The following is a 15,959-nucleotide window of genomic DNA, read 5'->3' as shown; positions in this document are numbered from 1 at the left end:
GTGGTCGTCTGAGCTGACCAGTTCCGAGCAAGGAAACACTGCTTTTGTTGTCTTGAAAGAACTTTAGAATAATCACTTATACGAGGGGTCGGTAAATGCCTAAGTCACCCGAAAAGGTATTTCTATACATTGGCCAGCGATCATAAGTGCGGAATCTTCAGCGTTAAAAGGAAAACAGCTTTATTAGACTTTTACGCGATCGTAAATGTCTTCGTTAGAAGTAGAGATAACAAACAGATACTCTGGATTAAGTTACATGATACAAGATACAATAATATCAACTTAGATAAGTGATAATTAAATATGGTTTCTTCCTGGCCCAGAGGAAGACACCATTTCAAAAACAAAAAAAAAAAAAAAGATTATAAAAGCGGGGGTACCAAACTGTTGCCGTCCTTCGGGCCATGTAGAAAACGCCTATTTTGGTTTAATACTCTGGAAGAGAGGGAGTACGCTTGAAAAATACTTTCATATTACTACTCCGTTGAAGACGAAACGGACTAAATTATATGGTATTTCGGCCTGTAGAAGACGGGTTTCTGTACCTTTTACCAATGGTGTAATTGGTGGCTGTGCCTGGTAAAGTTGCCGTAAGGTGAAGCTAAACGCAAGAGCCTGTTTACTGGTTAAACAAGGGGCAGCAAGAGGTCGAATTAGCAGCGGTAGACTGTTTAACCAGTTCCCCCCCCGCCCCGACATCAGTATGCATATTCTCTACACTGTTCTCTATACATTTCCTAAGTTGCTGACAAGGAGAATTTGTTTAACAATCAAGAGCTTCTTTAGTTGGTGATCTTTTCCTTAGTTCTTGTAACTTTGATGTGTGATTTAGGGGTTGCATTGTAATGAGAAATTAGATGTTAGTTAACTCTTAGGGTTAAAGATTAATGACCCCACAGAAAAAGCGCTGGAGAAGCAGAGAAAGAGGCGTAAGCAAGCGAATGAGTTTCTCACTCCTCGCGCTCACCTCTCACTTGCCTCCCCCCCTCCCCCCTCACTTAGAAGCAAAACGAATTTTGAAATAAAAAGGATAAAAATATTAATGCTTGCTTTGCAGGCTAGCGGCCTTTTGACCTTACAGAGTCACGTCTACGTGATTCAAAGAACAGAACGTTTGTTAGTAACGCACGTGAACACCAAGCAGCGGCAAGGCCACCTTGTTCGGGACCTCGGGTGTGGAAAGATTCTCAGTCAAAGACGCTCTGTAATAAAAAATTGAAAGCCCTGTTGGGTAATATTACATAATAACACCCTTGTTTGGAGGCGCCAAAGTAAGCGGTGCCTCCCACCTAGAGGAAAGGAGGCAGTTTTAGCAAGTTTTCCCAGGGAGTTCAGAACAAAAGACCGGTCAGAGCGTCTTACTAAGGTTCTAGTACTAGTTGCGCAAAGAAGGTCTGAATGTGTGATTCATTTTGTTCCTTATATTACCTCTCTGCCTTTTGAACCATTGCGGCGTGAATGAAGTTCACGGTATAATGTGGGGGGAGGGGGGGGGGGAAGGGGGGAAGGGGGTCGGAGTCTCCCGCTTCTCTCCCTCTCCCGCTCCTTGTTCTCCCGGGCTCCCGCCCCCCTGTCCCCCTCCACTATAATGCAGTCAAGTCCTGGTTAACTTTAATCAAATCATCTTTGTCAATACTAGGTTGTAACACCACACTTCCGCTTTGTTTGTCACTCACGTCCGTTTAATTTTTCACAAAGCACTTCTCAAAAACAATCTTTCACTAAAAATAACCACACAAACAGCAGTGAATTGCGTCTTTGTAACACAACACCCTTACACGTTTACGTTCATTATACGTCATGAGCTACACGTTTAGGTCATCAGTGTCGGCCGTAGCCTTCAGAGAAGCAAAAGGATGTCCCTGGGGTAGATAAGAATAATCGCATGACAAATTAAAATCGTAGGCTTAAGATGAAATACGTAATCAATGCGGGTTTTTACAACAGGGCAAGACTATTTTGCCTGTTCTTTGCCCCAAAGCAGTGATGACTAAAACGGCCATGTTTTACATTACACTTTTGCATCTTCTTCGTGATCTGTAAAGTTTCAAAAAAAGTTTCGTTACTGAAAAAAAACAATTTTCTGTGAAAAGGCTATTCTAAACCTTTTTGTAAGAAACACCGACAGGTATCTCGAACCGCATTAGACCATTGGCAAAAAGTAAGAATTTAACTTTGGCTGCCAGTCGTTTTTGCTAATAGTGCAACAATGAGGTCGGAAATATTTATATTTTAAGCAAAGGGGAGATGTTTTAGGATCTGGTTGTTCGGGGCTTCCTGAACAGTCTGTATGTGTCTGTTTTCTCACCGAAACAAAATTTCAAGTGATAATTTAATTTGCGTAGTTATATTTATCCTTATCCGGCGGAGTCCAAACTCCACATAATATAAAAGCACTGTGCGCTTTTATAAAATATTTTCCTTTTTACTTAAACAGGCAGTTACGTGGTAAAAGTAAGATCTGTTGTTATACTCAAAAAATAAAACCAGGAATAAAAAATAACCCCGAAATCCCCTTAAAGCTAGAAGTTTCTTTTTTCCTTTTTCTCTCAAAACACGCAGATTGGAATTTTTCTTGAAAATTGGAGTTCCGATCTATTTATCTTACTCGAAAAGACTTAAGATATAATGTTATTTAAGATAGGAATGTAACGCGTAATTAAGAACAATTTTAGAGACAATATCTCCACGCATACCATGTTGTTTTCGTGACCGAAGCAGATATTTTCATGCTGAGCTTGCCCTGTTTCCGGGCGGATGCCATTGATTGACCTTCTTGTACCTTGGACTATCGCGTAAATAAACTTGACTTTGTAAGCATTCAAAACGTGACTGGTGCATGGAAAAATTATTTAACCCAACAACACAGTCAGATAATTTCATTTGCATCACTTCATGTTCCCACGAGGCTACGAGCTGAAGACCAAGACAATCAATTTTAGAAGCAACACCGGGCAGGAGCAGAATTTGTGAATGAACTTCAGTCGTTTTACTTTTGCTGCGACAAGGAAACGTTCTGTCTGACATGGGTCACTGTTGGTCATGTATGTGTAAGGATAAGACAACTCTCTTCCGTCGAGGTGGATGCTTAGACGATTGGGTTTTCGTAGATTCCGATGTTGAAGACGACGAAGAAAAATTTTACCGAGATGAGGCACTCGACGAAATCCTGTCAGCCTTCGAGGAAGCTCTCTCCTGGCCGAAAGAACAAAACCACTTCCCAAATTCGACGGCCATTGATACTATGAACTCAATGTTCGGCATGGCTACTTCAGAAATGTCTCGCTTGGCTTCGGAGAATAAATTTACCGAGGCTGATGAAATAGCCGATGCTATCGTAGAACTTTATTACGTTTGGGGAGAGGGTGTCTTTAGCTCTCTGAACGTGACGTTTTTCACGAGAGAAGAGATTTCGCTTAACCGGTTTACCATCAAAGTTGGACAATACCTAAAACCAGAGCCGTTGCAGGAGCGAGAAAATGACATAGCGGTCAAGCTGTATTTCTTCATTGTTTACGATATGGACCTAGAGAAATACGTTTGCACATACCACTTGGAATACAGAGATTTTAGTGGAATGTCTGCTGGAGTTTATTTTCTGAGGCTCAAATCTCGCAGAGGAAGGTTCCAGGTTGCATCTTATGGCGAGGGCTGTCCAACATACTGGAAAATTCGACAAGATGTTTTGAAAGACTTCTCCAAGAGAAAGCGGACCTTTATTTCATGTTAATGTAGTTTTGAAGTTTCCATGGGTTTGGGATCGAGAATACGTACAATCCTTCGCTAGCTGTAAACAGGAGTTCATTTGAGGTTGTGATATTTGGACAGTTCCTTGTCCACTATTCTTATATTAAGTGAGTCGTAAAACCTTTAATGACCGCAAGGGATATTTCATATAATTCACAATGAGGAAGTTTTGTAAATAATGTACGGTTTGCAAGAGGAGTGGAAATATTTTGTTTGTCTTAACTAGTTTTATGGTTGGTATAGTCAGTGCGGTTAAAGAACGGCATGCGGAAAACTGAAAACTACGTATCAAAGTTCTAATCGCCGCTGTTTCATACTAAATGATGAGTATAAACTACGAATAAAACAAACATGACAAAGTTAAAACTTAACCCATTGTTCCTGAGAGCGAAATCAATGCCACTGTTCTGCGAAAATAAATCTCTAAATGTGGAAAAGATCTACAATGCTGCCACAGTTTTGTGTTCATTTGTTCAGAGCCTAAACATTTTTGAAAAGTACAATTTCTGGTTAAAGTTTTAAGCCTCTTACGCCTGCCGCCGACCGAAGTTAACTTTCTGACAAATCCGCAAGCCATCCTAAAAATGCGTGAGGTGTCTGTTATATACATACACGTGAGATACAATGAAATATATGAAGTTCGTATAATTTGTACTGCGGTATTAGATACATATGATGCACGATCCTCGCAGTAGATAGCGCTATTTAAGCAATAGCGAAAAATCAGACCTGAAAAAAATGATGCACGATCCTCTACTGCGAGGATCGTGCATCATATGTATCTAATACCGCAGTACAAAATATATGAACTTCATATATTTCATTGTATCTCATTTATCACTTTCACGGGTTTATTACGAATCAACTTAACGGCCTGCTCCCAGTTGGCTTGTTAGCTCAATTGGTAGAGCGCTGCACTAGTATCGCAGAGGTCAGTGGTTCGAATCCCGTACAGGCCTGATTTTTTTCAGGTCTGATTTTTCGCTATTGCTTAAATAGCGCTATCTACTGCGAGGATCGTGCATCATATGTATACATACACGTGCTGAGTATCCGGTCACGATGACAAAAGTTGTGGGGTTACGTGACGTATGGACGCTGAAACACGCACGTTTTTCCAGCAGCGACTTGAGACGAGTCGGGGTGAGGTTTGCCGGGGGGGATCTGACACTTGGGTCCTTGTCAGTGGTATGGTCGCCATTATTTGGCGTGTTTGTTAAAGCGTCATAGCTCAGTTCAGTGTGTGCTGCAAGGTGCTCTACGTTTGAAATGGACTGTGTAGGGCGATATCTCAACGGGGCTTCAATGATTGGTTAGGCCTAGTTTATACGTCGCGCTACGGTCGAATTTAATTCAGACGAATTTAATTCCATTAAATTCGTCGTTCCGTCGACGTAAATCGTGGCGTGGTTTAATGCGTCGAGATCAACTCGATCGAATTCGCTTCCCAAATGCAGTGCCTCTGGTTAAGAGGTATCATTTTGAAATAAATTGAAATACATTAAGAAAATGTATGCATTTCATTCGACGCGACCCTAGTGCGACGTTAAAACTCAAGACGCGTTATCGATATTTTATCCGTCTCAAGACGGATAAAACGTCAAGGACGAATTTAATTGACCAGACGAATTAAAATTCGTTTTACACGTCGCGCTATCGTCGAGTTTAATTGTTTGTGGGACTTTGAATTAAATTCATCTGAATTAAATTCGACTGTAGCGCGACGTATAAACTAGGCCTTACAGAACTTAACAACCTGAGGAATATAATGTTCCCTGACAAAGTCTTTTGGTTTTAAAACTCGCCAGTCAAATCAAAATCCCGCCACCTCTCCGAAAAGGTAAAGAGAAAAACTAGACATGCCATCAGGGTCGGGAGGACGAAGGAAACTTCGACACAACCGGATTAGGACCAGCGAGGCGTGCAGGACATTTGATACCTAATCTAGGTTAAGATTTCAGACTACATCTTGTAAAATTTAGCCTAAAGTTTTCAAATATGTCAGTCGTAATCAGTTCAATTCAATCTTTCCAGTCCGTGGCCACCGTTGTTCCCTCTCGCTTTGAAGCATTTCTTTCGGTTTTTCCAAACCTTCAAAACGGTATTAAACAACTTAACTGTTGACTTGTCTTTCAAATTCTCATCTGTTTATTAAAGTTAAAACTACATTGGCTAAAATCTGAAAAAATATAAGCTTCTATCTGTAAAACTTTACAAGTCTTTTTTTCCACTCTATTTTAATTTACAACTAGTCATTTTCTTTGAGAAACTTAGTTATCCTACATGTAATAACTCTCTATTGGGTGAGATAGGAAAACCATTCTAAAATAACTACAATTTTCACTGTAAATATCAAGTAAAATGACTAAAAAAGGATCGAATTAAAAAAAAGCATAAAACTAATATTTTTGGCTCCTGCTTCTTACTATCTAATTTCTTGCTTGAAGCGCTCAAATATATCAGCAGTTTTTCTTTGCTGAATTTTTAATGGTCCCTGATGAAAGCCGCGCTTCACAAAATCTCGACTAATGAAAAGAATGAGCGAAACGAGTTACTACGCTTGCGCAAAGTACTGAATTTTCCACGATTTCTCATCTGCGGACATGGTTTACTTAAAGATTCACTTTAAAGTAATTTTTCATAACTTATGCGTATGATTCTTTTCCTTGCTTAAATTTGAAAATAAAATCGCCTTTCAGGCAGAGTGAAAAAATATATTAACCTACAAAACGCTAAAAGTGACAGCAAAGGAAACAGATTTCTTTCGACAATGGTGCTATTTACAAGGTTGGTGATGAACACCGAAAAAAAGGGGAATGACTGTATGAACTTAAAAAAGTGTAAAGACAAATAAAGCAAAATTACAAAACTAGAAACCGTCAGAAATTTGTTTCGAAAGCTGGCTCAACACGTTTGGAAAACGAAGGAGTACAACTCAGTTAAAAATAGCTGAATGACATCCGGTTTGAAACACCAGAATAAGTACGCGTTAATAGGTTAAAAATTAGGTTGACGACAAACAAAATTTGATAAAAGTTACGCCTATGAAAGGGAGTAAAGACAAATAGTATTTGCGAGGAAACGTGAAAAAGTTGTGAAATGCTGGCCATGGAGGGCTGATCTGTAAAAAAGAGGAAAAAAGATGGTGAACTATCTAAGAACTAACTGAGGAGAGCAACATCAGAAAGTATTAAACAAAGTACTAAAACATGAGCAAAAAAAAAGTAGAAAATAGATATTTTGGCTCTCAAGTTGTATATCCAATCGTGAATCAAAACATACCAAGTGAACGAATCTATCGAAGAAAAAACAAAAAAAAAAAAAAAAAACAAGGAGCATGTGCGACTGACCTAAGAGTTATGCTTTATTCTGAAATCTTCAGGGCGCAGTTGTCTCTCTCCTTCACTAAGTAATATTTTGAGGGCCCTTTGAAGAAGAAATACCCCCATTTCTCTCTTTTTCTTTGGAGGCCAACACGCTGCCCTTCCGTAATAATCTCCCCTTTTCTTGTTTGTTAATCGGGGAAGGCCTGAAAAAAACAAAAGCAAAAAACAAACAAAGAAAACATAAATTGAAAGGCTTAAGTGCGCGTCTAACCGGCGATTGTGCGTTCCTTTCTATCAGTCATAAAAAGGTGGAAATAAAAGGGCCGTAATAGGTAGGGATGTATTGTTTTTGGTCTGTGGAAGACATGGCTTCAAATCCAACGGGACTTGTCAGATCAGTCAAAGTAGTCAAGGATAACATTTGACGCTCGAATTAAACATAGTTGAAAATACAACGAAAAGCTAAGTTTTCATGGGGATCATAATGATATCAAACTTTGATTAGGATTAACTGACCGTTTTAACCAGTACTGAATGATCTAATTTGGATGCGTTCAAATGACGACGTTTTCAACCTTGGAACGCCTTTTCCTAGGCTGTCAGCTGCTTTCACGGTAACATGGGGTTCAATTGTTTAATTTAAAGCACAGATCTTCACCCTGCTACTCATTGGAATAATTTCTGCCTCGTGACCTTTGTGTGATCGTGTCACGCAGCGCGTTCTACACAATAATTAAACTGTTCAAGCCACTAACATACAAATGACTACTTAAACAGAGTATAATTACCAAGTGCATCTATCATGCACGCCTCCCTCGTGTATGCCTCCACTGGAATGACACTTTGAAAGATATGAAGCGACACAACACCGAGCCCAGCGGCCCAAATATCACGGATTTGCTGAATTTTGGGATTTTGCTGTCAAGGCAAAAAAGATACAGAGCAATTTCACTAAGTGTATAGAACAGTCTGGGATTGCACTGGTTTGCTGCACGTTAATCGTTTTAGAAAACTCGTGCTACTCTCTCAACCAATGAGATGTAATGAGTTAATTACTCGCGCTTACTGCGCTTGAAGCCCGCAAAGTGTGTCGGGTTTGAGTTCTCGCTGGGTCCTTGTGATAATTACCTCAGTTGTGATTGGCTTTTGCTCTTCGCGGGTTAGCCTACGAATAGCCGCACCCTCCCTCCGAGGAGAAACGGAAGAGGGGAGGTTACGGCTACACGTATGCTATTCGCGGGTCATATTCTACAACAGCACTTCAAACCATTGATCATTAAAATAATGGGGGTAAGTTTCTAAAGAAACTGTGGTGCTGCGTCGGTGGGGGTAACAAGGTAATTTGGCTCTATCAACTAAGTTGAAATTGTAAATTGGCCACCGTAAAGAGTTGAAAAGCTGACGTTTCGAGCGTTAGCCCTTCGTCAGGGCGAATGACGAAGGGTTAACGCTCGAAATGTCAGCTTTTTAACTCTTTACGGTGGCCAATGCCAATTTATAACCAAATTACAATATTCATTAGCGTTGAAGGTCCTTGAGACCTCTTGCGAAGGTGCCAATAAGTTAAGGCTAAATGTGTCCAGAACTGAAACGTAACGCTTAAAGGAAAATTATTCTTCTTTGGATTTATTTGTACATACATTGCTGGTTTTGTTAATCAAAACAAAGATTTTATCATCAAAGCATACTTGTAACTCATATTGCAACAAACAGTGTACGCATGGCATCTACATGTACCTTTGCAAAGTTCATGGCTTCATTAAGATGTGCATAAGGTCTAGATCGCTTTCCTTTTCCCACGTAGAATATGGCCAAGATAAACACTCTGAAGACATCCTCCGGACTCATCTTTTTGGATCTCGTTGGTAGATTTTGTGTGACGCGCGGATCAATGAGTAGATAGTTAAAGGAAGACTTCTCAGTGCTAAAGAGATTTATAACATAACCAAAGTAAAGCGCGCGCTCTGATTGGTCAATTTAGCGTCCCTCATTTGCCCATGGGTGTACGCTGCTGACGTGAGCAAATGCAAATACTATTTTTCCGCGCGCGCTTGTTTTTTCTGGTCACGTAAGATTTGTTAAATAAAAGGGAACTCTTTAGCTACAATGTGTTAATGTTATGTTATAAAACAAATGGTAAACACCACAGCGTACACTATTGAGTTATGGATGCACTTGGGAGGTTTGCTAAGCACTCAAGAAGCTAGAGTCGCTCTCGGCTATCGCCTCGAGCGACTCTTACGCTTCTTTCGTGCTTAGCAACCTCCCGCGTGCATCCATAACTCAATAGTGTACGCTGTGGTGTTTACCATTTGTTAATAAAAGTGAGCTGAGTAATACCTAAACACCCTAAGATCAGTATGCATTTTCTCCTTACTGTCTACCTTTCATTTCCTAGGGCATCCACGAGAAGAATTTGATTGACATTGAAGGGCATCTTTTGTTAGCGATAACTTTTTTCTTTCTCATGACCTCAATGTTTGATCCAGGTGCGATTGTGTAAGGAGAAATTGAATAATGATCACTCTTTGCGGTTAAACGGTTTAAAAGAATTTCCTAACTGATCTATTAGAGGAGATAACTATGCATGACCTCGTTAAATTAACTGGCGATCTTTTTTTTTTGTTTTTTTCTAATTTGCATTAAAGAGAGTCCACTATACTCTTTACGTGGAGCGTGATTGGGCCATTTTTTTTTCTCGTGAATCGTGATTTCACTGATTTTTTTTATTCGTGAATCGGGAATATAGATGATAAGATCTTTTCATGTCCACGCATTAAAGGTGATCCGCTAACCATTTTGCTTCTCCGTGGTGAAGCCTTCAAGGAAACTTCAAGGAAACTGCCCCAGCTACATGTATGACCTTCTTAAATGCAATGCAGATTTACACACGCGCAGTGGGCGGTACAGTGCCTTAAACCTCGTCTGCCCCAGATATAATCGTGTATCTGAGGGAGGGAGAACTTTTAGCGTGTCCGCAACCAGGCTCTGGAACTCTCTGCCTATTAACCTCAAGAAAGTAACATGTGTAACCTCATCTAGAAATGCTATTTATAGACATTTTTTAACCAGATACAATGGCGTTGATCATTTTAGCGTAACTGAAACTTAAATTTATTCATAGTTTTATGCTAATGCAACATTTCATAACCTTCCTCTCGCTCGACCTATCCCAGCTGTATTCTTATTGTAATTATAGTTTGTAGATATTCATTGTAAGAATATTTTTATAAGTGTAATATAGTTTTTATTATTGTTAGTCCTATTCATACATACACTTATACTTCCTTTTCTTTACGACATGTATTTTGTTACTTAACTTTGTTTTACAAATTTAGTTTGAGGGCCACTCGTTACTCAGTTGAAGCACTGTCACGTGTTACCCTCGTTAAATAAAGTTGATTGATTGATTGATTGATTGAATTTCTGGCTATTTCAGACAATGTACCGCATACTGTTCTCGAATAGCTGTGGTTAGGTAATGAAAGAACGTAGACTTCATATGGATCGATAAAGTCACAAAACAGACCACTAATGGTTCTTGAACAAATATATAAGATATCATTATAAATAGGTGAATCTGTTTTTTTTTATTATTATTTTTATGTGAAACGTGATCTTTTCGAATTTTGCGTGAACGTGAAAAAAACTTTGGATATCATTCGTGATGCGCGAAAAAGCGTTTTTACGTGACTGAGTTTTACAAAGGGGTAGAGGGGATCTTCATAAAACTATTCAGTTTTAGACTGCTCAGCGTTTTCTCGGTAAGAGATTACGGCGGAATTCAAAATGTGGAGGAATGACAAGGACAAATCAAATGCCTCTAATTTTTTCAAAAACTTTTACTCACACTGTAAATTAGTTCAAACCACATTTTGGCCCCACCTGTAATCTTGAAAGAAAAAAAAAGGTACACACGGCATTATGGCATCTTAGGCTTTACAAGAATATTAGATTGTGTTTCAGATTACAACACTTGAAATTATCGATCACGTGAATAACTCACCCCTCCCTCCAATTCTTTTTACAGCTGAATTCCACACACATAGATTCTTCCTCTTCAAACAAATCCAGTATCTCCGCTCTCCCTTCCAATTGTCTTCTTAGCTCTGGTAAATATTCCCTATATATTGATTCCTGAAGGACAAATGCATGTTATAAAAAACAAAGTTTGCAGTGTCTCTCTTCTTCCCAACACCCCACTTAGGTGAGATTATTGACTGAGGGGAAGGAGGGAGCTTTGGAGGGGGGGTTGGGAATTGGTAATGGATCCTTCTGCACAAAGTATTTGGTTGTCATACAACGGATCCACTATAAACAATCAAAGTTTTTTTAACTCTCTGAATTTTGCAGAAGTTGTACTCCATTGAACTAAATGACCAAAAAAAAAAAAAAAACTGCCAACTTAGAACAAGAAAAGATTGTGCATGGTAAGGGAGCCTCCTTAACAGCAGACAGTTGCTTTCATCTTTGATTTTTGCTGGCTCTCATGACCTGCCATTGTTACTAAATTTGAAACCAATATTTGGCATACATGTTCATACCCATACCTAATTTCAATTAAATTTCAACTTTACTTTGCTTAGGGTGCCCAGGACTTGTAATTTGATGGTTCTGCTCTGTTTTCAAGCCCTCCACCCTGCTGCTCCCTGGATTTGTTCTCCACTTCTCCCAATTTAACTCCTTGGCTACACTTTGAGTATACCAATCATTCTCCCTACCCCCCCCCCCTTGGGATTTTTAAACATGTCTGTGTACAGTGTTTGTTTGTATTGGCCATGAAAAGCTTCATTCGGGCAGTGGTCAATTACCATAATGCCATGATCATATCATCAAAACTACTACTGCATTATTACCATAATAATAATTATTATATGTTTTTACCTTTGAATCTGTTGAACCACTCTGTAGTCGAGCTAACCGCTTTATATAGACATTTCTGGTGCTTTGCATGATTGGACCAGGTATTTCTCCATATCTCTCAAGTTCTTTCCTAAGATCACCGTTGGAAATTCTGTTAAGACTCTCAGGCACACAAATGGATTTATTGATAAGAGACTGGTCCAATATTGTGCTGCACTCCTTCCAGTCATAAAATAGGGTGCTATTGCCAAAATCAAACTCTGCAGGATCTTCGTCATCTAAATCTTAGAGGAAGGAGGTAATTGAGTGACAAAGAGAAAAAGAGAATATGCCCAAGATCTAACTATTTTACAAACCAGACAAATAAAAACTTTTCCTTTATTGACTTCATCTGTCCATAAAAATCCCAAAAACAAACTGAGCCAATATCCAGCCATCTCAACCTCACGCATTATCAACAATGCATATATGTCATGTTATGGAATTATTATAATAACTTCTCCATTTAGCATCCCAGGACTTGGGTTCAAAAATGATGTGACCTTTGATGGTTTTCAGACAGTTGTTGTAAACTTGATTGAAAAATAGTCAGAGGGGAGATTATTGGAAATAATTATCAGGATCTTTTGCACAAATCTATAGAAATCAGTTATAAAGGGAAATTTAAAAAGAAAAAGCAAAAGAAGTTGGCCTCAGTGTTCATACAGCTTTTTTTCAGCTGATTTCTTTTAACTTCTGCCATGTTGGAAAAAAAGCTACACTTACTTGTTATCTTTTGATATCAAAACAAAATTTAATCAATTCCTAATTTATAGTAAATACCAACCATTCCCTTGATAATTCGTATGTTCCAGCCACTGCACTGCACCTTCTTCTACAGTTTCATCATGATCTTCAAGACTAAAGACCAAGTCAAAAGAAATAAATGGTGAAATACTTCAAGTGGTGTTTAGGGGTACCCAGGGCTCAACACTAACCGTAGCCAACTAGCCACAGACTAGTAGAAATTCAGTTTTGGCTAGTGGTTTTCGATTTCCAAAAACCAGTTTGGCTAGCAAACTAACTGAAATTGTGGTAACATCTAAGATGTCACCAGCCATTAGGCTAGTAAGATGAAAAGTTAGTGTTGAGCCCTGGGTACCCTCTCAAAACATTGCCATAAGTCAGACTACTTATGGCCCCAAATGTTGAAAAATAATTTTTGAAAACTCTGCACAGAGCACCATCCTGATGATAAAGTAATGTATAAAGGAGCTCATCATTGATTCATCACTTCACAGGTTTATTACTAACCAACAAAATGACCAGCTCTCAGTCGGCTTGCTAGTGTCGCAAAGACAGAGTTATGGTAAAGGATGACAAACAATCAATCACCGTTCCATTATAAAGAATGTATTCAAATGATTAAAATGTTTCACAACAATATCAAGTGGTGGCCATGAACGTGAACGAGGAAAAACCTAAAACCATGTGTTTCTCATGTGGGTTACACGAGCAAGACATAATACCAGAAACTGCTGACCACACGGGTAATGATTACAACAATCAACTATAATAGGAAATGAAATCTTCTCGAGTCATAATGTCCAATGATTACTCTTAAGTCTTTTTGACAGCTACCTCAGTCGGTAGAGCACTGCACTGGTATTGCAGAGGTCATGGGTTCAAATCCTGTAAAGGCCTGAAATTTTTTTCAGGACTTATTTTCACAACTGCCCATTAAGTAGTGTTCATAAATACAGAGATCTGACTTTCATATTCATTTTTTAAACTGCACATCAGAAAATTATATTAGTTTTCATATTTTTACAGCCATTTAGCTCATCATAATGTAGTTAGAAATTTAACCAGGATATGACTAATTCTAGCTGGTACTGTCAGTTATTAGCCTAGATTTAAATCTCAACAGCAGTGGCAGATCTAGAGGAGGGGCCCAGGGGGCCTGGGCTTCCCCCTTAGTTTGAGTAAAAATATTTATTCAGAAGGAAGAAAAGCCAACAAGTGTGTACACACACAAAAAAACCACAGTCCTCCCCTTATCTCAAAAAAAAACCACAGCCCTCCCCTTATCTCAAAGTCTGGATCTGCCACTCAACAGTACTAAATAACCATACTCTGGGCTATGAGAGTTTTGTGGTTTAACTTGTTAGCAAAATGATTCAAAGAAAATAGATTGCATTGTGTTAAGCTAATATGATCCATTTTAGGTTAGGGTCATGATAGCTTATAAAAAGTAAAAATTAGCAGAAGCTAGATAAGCACCTTAAGTGGGTATGATATTTATTATACAATTTGTACCTGTTACTGGAGATATTTAGTTCTGTAATCTTATCAACCACAGTTTCATCCAATTCACCTGAAGAAACACCAGCAGCAAGCCAAGGATGCAAGTTTGGAAATGTAATTACTGTCTGGTCAAGCAAACTGTCTTCTGCAATTGCTGTGTAAAATGACTCACTGAATCCACAACTGACTTCACCAACTGGCTGTTTGTGTTCCATTCCATCCCATTTTTTTACAGGATTACATGTTCTTGATTCATCCAAGGTTGTGTTTGACTCAACTTCCAATATAAATTCGATACACTGTTTTGCACTTGTCCCTTCTGACAGGGAGGCAAAATCCAGAACATTTTGTCCTTCATCATCTGTTTGATTGAGATCACCTCCATGGTTTATCAGTAATTTTAAATTGTTCAGCCTTCCCCAGAGAGCAGCAACATGAACTGGTGACATTCCCTCATTAGATCTGACATTGGGATCTGCAGACCTCAAACAAACTTCCAAAACTTCTGAAGCTTCCTGATCCTCTTGCCCAGCCAGCAGATGGAGAGCAGTAATGCCATCTTCTAACTGATCTGCTCTAGCTCCACTCAAACCAAGTTCCTTAGCACGACTGGAAAATGACAAATGAGGACTTTACATCTTGTTTGGTATACCTTTTAAACTAACCGTGCATTTTGATTGACCGAAAATGAACCTAACTAAACAGAAATACTAATCAGAATAACTTAAGAAAAAGAGAAAGAAAACTCAGAGTTAAAACATGTTTATTGCTTGAAGAACAAGAGGTTGCCAAATTTCCATTTTCCCGATGTAATGTTGTTCTAATCCTTCATCTGATCGGATGAGAGAGTAGCTTTAAAATGTCTAAACCGATCAAAGAGTTCGGGTAAGGAAAAATAACTCTTTCTCTTCGGTCTAAAGTTTCTCTGTAATCGCATTTATACATAACGGGTGAAAACAAAATTTCCCGTGAAACAAAAAACGGCATAAAATAGGGTGCTATTGCCAAAATCAAACTCTGCAGGATCTTCGTCATCTAAATCTTAGAGGAAGGAGGTAATTGAGTGACAAAGAGAAAAAGAGAATATGCCCAAGATCTAACTATTTTACAAACCAGACAAATAAAAACTTTTCCTTTATTGACTTCATCTGTCCATAAAAATCCGGCAACAGAACACATAAGCACCAGTTTTTTGCTTGGCAGAATATTGCAAAGTTAACACAGTCCAAGCATTTCAAGAAGAAGAAGAAGCATTTCAATTTGATCGTTTATCTCGATGGGTTACTAAATTAGTAAAGTCTGCTTCTCCGATCGCTGATATTTCTTGCAAATACGTCAGCTATCGTAGCGATCACAACAGTCATAAGCAAACCAACCTCACTTTTTAATTAAAAAGCAAACGTACATGTAAACTAGTTGCATACGTACCTATAATTTTCTGATGCGATGGCCGAAAACAGGTCCTTCTCCATACAGCTGGCTAAAATCACTGAGGCTGCATGGCAAACACAGTCGTAATTCAATCATAAAAATGTTAAAAAGGTAAATAATAAAAGGAAGGTATTAAGACGAAGCGGGAGAAAAAATGGACATGTCGGGAGTTTATGTCAATAACAAAATGTCGAAATTGGCGCCAAAATATATCCCAGCAGCCCCCTTTGGCTCGAGCTGTCACACAATAGCTTGGAGTTTGACGCTCACGGCTTCAGTATATTGTTGTGATTCTTTTCATCCGAA

General features: G+C 38.8%; 2 protein-coding genes across 2 annotated transcripts; one reads left to right on the top strand and one right to left on the bottom strand.

Moving 5' to 3' along the window:
- Positions 1-2,781: 2,781 nt before the first annotated feature.
- Positions 2,782-4,118, top strand: LOC111325370 (uncharacterized). Its single transcript, XM_022929180.2, has one exon. The coding sequence runs from the start codon at positions 3,026-3,028 to the stop codon at positions 3,728-3,730; it is 705 nt and encodes a 234-aa protein (XP_022784915.1). The 5' UTR covers positions 2,782-3,025; the 3' UTR covers positions 3,731-4,118.
- A 1,754-nt stretch (positions 4,119-5,872) lies between these two features.
- Positions 5,873-15,844, bottom strand: LOC111325386 (uncharacterized). The gene is made up of 9 exons (XM_022929200.2): positions 15,651-15,844; positions 14,235-14,831; positions 12,763-12,836; positions 11,958-12,220; positions 11,080-11,210; positions 8,811-8,997; positions 7,862-7,991; positions 7,098-7,276; positions 5,873-6,868 (listed from the first exon to the last, which is right to left on the bottom strand). Exons 1-8 carry the CDS (start codon positions 15,692-15,694, stop codon positions 7,098-7,100), a joined length of 1,605 nt encoding a protein of 534 aa, XP_022784935.1. The 5' UTR covers positions 15,695-15,844; the 3' UTR covers positions 5,873-6,868.
- Positions 15,845-15,959: the final 115 nt, after the last annotated feature.

This window comes from Stylophora pistillata, chromosome 4 (assembly GCF_964205215.1).
Source record: "Stylophora pistillata chromosome 4, jaStyPist1.2, whole genome shotgun sequence".
Taxonomy (NCBI): Eukaryota; Metazoa; Cnidaria; class Anthozoa; order Scleractinia; family Pocilloporidae; genus Stylophora; species Stylophora pistillata.
Note: the sequence above shows the minus strand (reverse complement) of the source record. Positions and strands in the feature narration are given on the sequence as shown.

What these genes read in the sequence shown, in the direction of transcription:
- LOC111325370 (XM_022929180.2), top strand. Translation starts at nt 3,026, where the DNA reads ATGGGTCACTGTTGGTCATGTATGTGTAAGGATAAGACAACTCTCTTC.
- LOC111325386 (XM_022929200.2), bottom strand. Translation starts at nt 15,694, where the DNA reads ATGGAGAAGGACCTGTTTTCGGCCATCGCATCAGAAAATTATAG. An exon ending in AAGCCATGAACTTTGCAAAG is followed by an intron (nt 7,992 to 8,810) that starts GTACATGTAGAT and finishes TTGCCTTGACAG; the next exon opens with CAAAATCCCAAAATTCAGCA. An exon ending in GTGCATGATAGATGCACTTG is followed by an intron (nt 7,277 to 7,861) that starts GTAATTATACTC and finishes TGTTTTTTTCAG; the next exon opens with GCCTTCCCCGATTAACAAAC.